This window comes from Engraulis encrasicolus, chromosome 21 (genome assembly GCF_034702125.1).
Source record: "Engraulis encrasicolus isolate BLACKSEA-1 chromosome 21, IST_EnEncr_1.0, whole genome shotgun sequence".
NCBI lineage: Eukaryota > Metazoa > Chordata > Actinopteri > Clupeiformes > Engraulidae > Engraulis > Engraulis encrasicolus.
This window is the reverse complement of record NC_085877.1, coordinates 14,544,206-14,548,464: the sequence shown is the minus strand read 5'-3', so window position 1 is coordinate 14,548,464 and position 4,259 is coordinate 14,544,206. Positions and strand designations below refer to the sequence as shown.

Here is a 4,259-nt window from a genome sequence, read left to right as displayed (position 1 = left end):
TCTGGCTGACTGACCTGCCGCACAAAGAGCTCCGGAGGCTGAGGCGACTGTGCCACCTGGTGGACAGATTTGAGTAGTGCAGTCACCACAGAAATGCCACCTTCCATTCACAAAGCTGGGGTGTGTTTCTCAAAAGCGTGGTTGTTAGCCAGTTAGCAACTCGGGTAGTTGCCAATGGGAAATTGCATTGCAAACAACAAAGTAGCTAATTTTGTTAGCAACCATGGATTCGAGAAATGCACCCCAGGTCGCTTCGCAAAAAAGGAAACAAAACTTAAAAGGTTTTAAAAGAAGCAGTAATTAAATACATCTCAAAAAGCATTGTTAGCTCACATTGGCTTATCCACAGGACAAAATGAAAAGGGGTCTGTAGGCATAAGGAGCACCAAACGCAGAAAGAGAGAGAGAGAGAGAGAGAGAGAGAGAGAGAGAGAGAGAGAGAGAGAGAGAGAGAGCGAGAGAGAGAGAGAGAGAGAGAGAGAGAGAGAGAGAGAGGGGAGAGAGAGTGTGAGAGAGGGAGAATAAAGTGTGAGTAGAGAGAGAGAGAGGAGAGAGAGTGTGAGAGAGGGAGAATAAAGTGTGTGTAGAGAGAGAGAGAGAGAGAGAGAGAGAGAGAGAGAGAGAGAGAGAGAGAGAGAGAGAGAGACAGAGAGACAGAGAGACAGAGAGATCTAAGTTTTACAGGACTGGTGCTGTAGCTGACAGACAGTGGATTCCTCCATTTGCAGAGCCCAGGGTGTAGAAAAAATAAAATAAATAAAAATGAAAATAACAATAAAAAGCTTTGGTAAGAGAACGCTCAAGTCATGGGAGCAGAGCAAGGCAAGCTGATGTGAGAAACACAAGAATCTTGTACAATGCATGTAAAAACTGTTTCAAATGACATACGATTTAAAAACAAAAGAAACCGAAACTTAAAAAAGTTAACAGTAATAATTACACCACTTTTTTAGTAAGTAATACTAGTTAGTATATCATGATCCAGTGAAATTAAAAAAAAAAATCAATGAGAGGGATCTCCTTTAAAATCCAACCAACAGATATTCTTTTTTTCCATAAAATTAAAATAAAAAAAAACAAACAAAATGTGTCGTAATGCCTATTTTGTCATATTGCTGTAAGCTCCGCCTCTGACATGACGGGCGTGTTGGAGAGGGAGGAGTCTGCCAGTGAGGCGGTGCTATTGTCCAGGCTGTGGCTGCCGTGGCTGCTGTGGTTGGGCGAGGGGTAGGAGGGCGGCGTGCTGCAATTGGATGGCGGGCCGGAGCCCGGGCGGTAGTGGTGGTGCGGGCTGCTGTGATTGGCCCGCGGGCTGGGGCTGAAGAGGGCGTCGTTGCACAGGCCCTTGCTCTCCAGCTCCCCCTGCAGGTACTGGCAGATCTCGTCCGGCAGCCGCTGCAGCTCCGCCTCCAGGTCGCGCTCCAGTCGCGCCTGGTGCTGTTGGGGGAGGAGGGAGAAACAGGGTCACTAGTCAGCCATCATATTACGCACATTAGTCCAGTGTAGGGATGTACCAAATCCAAGATTTGGTTTTGGATTCGGCCTTGCTGACAAGGTTTGGATTCGGTTTTGATGATCGCATTAGGATTCCGTATTCGGTTTCGGCCAAATCTTAATCAGTGGATTCCGCATTTGGCACAACTGAATAGGGATATACTGAATCCAAGATTCGGTTTCGAATTTGGCCAGATACGGCCCTGTTGACAGGGTTTGGTTTCAGTTTCTGTGATCCGAGCAGGATTCGCTTCTCTCTAAAGCAGTGGATTCGGTTCTCTCTAAAGCAGGATTCGCTTCTCTCTAAAGCAGGATTCGGTTCTCTCTAAAGCAGTGGATTCGGTTCTCTCTAAAGCAGTGGATTCGGTATTCTGCAGAACATTCAGAAAATCAGGATTCGGCACATTCCTAGTCGCTTGTTTCCCAAACTTTTTCTGCTGGGACCTACTTTTGCACCTGAGAATATTTTAACGTATAAAAACTTGATCATGGAAAATTATACATCATCAAAACAACGTTCACGATGATATCGCAGATTATATACAGTATACTATCCATCACCCCTACATTAGAGATGGTCAATCAAGGTTCTGCTGCATTGTTTATTCCCATAGTGATTCTTGCTCCAGACAAGTTTGGAGAGTCAGTCTGAATACTTGTTTATTACACAGTGCTCAATAAGTGGTATGAGTTACCGTAGGAGCCCCTTATTTTTTTTCCCAGCTCAATTTGCATACCCTGTGCCTTCAATGAGACTTTCATTGGTGGTTCGAACTGGACCTTGCAAGGATTAATTATGGTGCAGCAGTAAAGAAAATGTGGTATAAAATCAGTGGCTGTGACTGTGCGTTGCACTTTCCCCACATAATGCACTACCGTGAACGGGTGGAGCATTTGAAATATGCCTGTGCCTTATAAAAACACGCTAAAAGGTATAAGTGTTCTTGTTTCCCGTAAGCGGGTGTTCTAGCCAAAAAAAAGAGATTTCCCAGAAGTGGGAGCGCAAGTAGTGGTGAGGGATGAGTTTCACTACGCTAAGAACAGTGGAATTATGGGCTATTATGGGACTGAAGAGGCAAAGCAATTTTATTATTTTTTTAAAAGTAGAACTGAGAAGCTGCACTCACACACTGCCCATTTCAGCACTTTGGTTTAAAAACAAAGTTTTAGTGCTGGAATTTGCAGTTCTGCATATACCTTACAGGAGTTGCCTGAAAAAAATGTCTACATGTAAAATGGATAATGTAGAGGAGTTTCTTTAAGTTGACAACTAAAATAAAATGCATGTGAAAAGGATGAATGATAGAAAGTAAAAAGTAAGCAAGCAGATAGATAGATAGATAGATAGATAGATAGATAGATAGATAGATAGATAGATAGATAGATAGATAGATAGATAGATAGATAGATAGATAGATAGATAGATAGATAGATAGATAGATAGATAGATAGATAGATAGATAGATCAGATATATAGTCTGATCTATTGGATAGATAGATAGATTAACATCTAGATTATATTTGGTCCCACAGTATTCTCCAGGTGCTGCAATTGTAGCCTGGTTATCATCAACTCTCAAATCTCTTCGAGACTTGATCTGACCAAGAGCATAACAATTAACATTTCCCAAACAGCATTTCCCAAACGGCCGCCCTTGGTTTGCTAATGGTTGTTTGCTTCTCGACAAAGTGGGAGGAGTTCCCGATTTTTTGGGAGCTCATGAAGTACTTGCATTGCTCTTGACCTGACTAGTAGCAACGCTGAAGGTGGGCACGGCCTGGCTACTGCATTTGTACAGATAGATAGAGTGGTGAAAAACGCACCACTGGTTGATCGGCATCAATGCTCTTCAGGACCTCCACCTGACCCAGCTTCAACTTCTCCTGCCTCTTGGTCTGCTGCTCTTCCAACTAGAGAGAGAGAGAGGGAGAGAGGGGGGGGGGGGGAGCAAGACATTTAACATCATAAGAAGATAATTCCAACATCAACCTCACCAGTAACAACTGCCACTCCAATTAAAATTAACTTTAATAAACTTTAAACAGATACCATTGCATCCCTAACAAAGAGCATGGCAATTACACAGATGGAGAGGGGTGAAGTAAGGCAGCCAGGAGGGAAAGACAGTGAAAGATGAGAGGGCAGCAATTGAGAGAAATGAAGACAGGGGGGGAGAGCAAGAAAGATAAACACGGGGTGGTTTGAGGTGAGGGGCTAGATGAGGAGGTAACACTTTATAATAAGTACCCCTTTTTAGGCATTACTTAAGGGTTAGTTAAGCCTTATTTTACCATTAGTTAACCCTTAGTGAATCACGAGTTAATCATTATGTAAGCATTATTTCTCATTTCCTAACTATTATCTACTACCGTTAGTAAATGGTTAGTGTGTGCTGATATAATGGTTCGCTAAGCAAAGTTATGCCTTAAATAAGCCTTATTTTAACAATAGTTAACCCTTAGTAAATAGCGAGTTAGTCGTTATGTATGTGTTATTCCTCATTTCTTAACTATTATCTACTACCATTAGTAAATGGTTAGTGTGTGCTGATGTAACGGTTCACTAAGCAAAGTTAAACCTTAGTTAAGCCTTATTTTTAACATTAATTAACCCTTAGTGAATCACGAGTAAGTCGTTATGTATGTGTTATTTCTCATTTCTTAACCATTAACTAATACCGTTAGTAAATGGTTAGTGTGTGCTGATGTAACTACTCGCTAAACAAAATTAAGCATTAGTTAACCCTTAGTGAATCACGAGTCAG

The 4,259-nt window shown here is 42.1% G+C and overlaps 1 protein-coding gene across 2 annotated transcripts in view; it reads right to left on the bottom strand.

Moving 5' to 3' along the window:
• Window positions 1-997: 997 nt before the first annotated feature.
• plcb3 (phospholipase C, beta 3 (phosphatidylinositol-specific)) overlaps window positions 998-4,259 on the bottom strand; it is a 118,067-nt gene continuing 114,805 nt past the window's right edge. For both annotated transcript variants that reach the window (XM_063186248.1, XM_063186249.1), the window contains 2 exons: window positions 3,319-3,405; window positions 998-1,437 (listed from right to left, as the gene is read on the bottom strand). In XM_063186248.1, coding sequence (XP_063042318.1) covers window positions 1,108-1,437; window positions 3,319-3,405 — 417 coding nt within the window. In that variant the 3' untranslated portion in view covers window positions 998-1,107. The remainder of the gene's footprint in view (window positions 1,438-3,318; window positions 3,406-4,259) is intronic.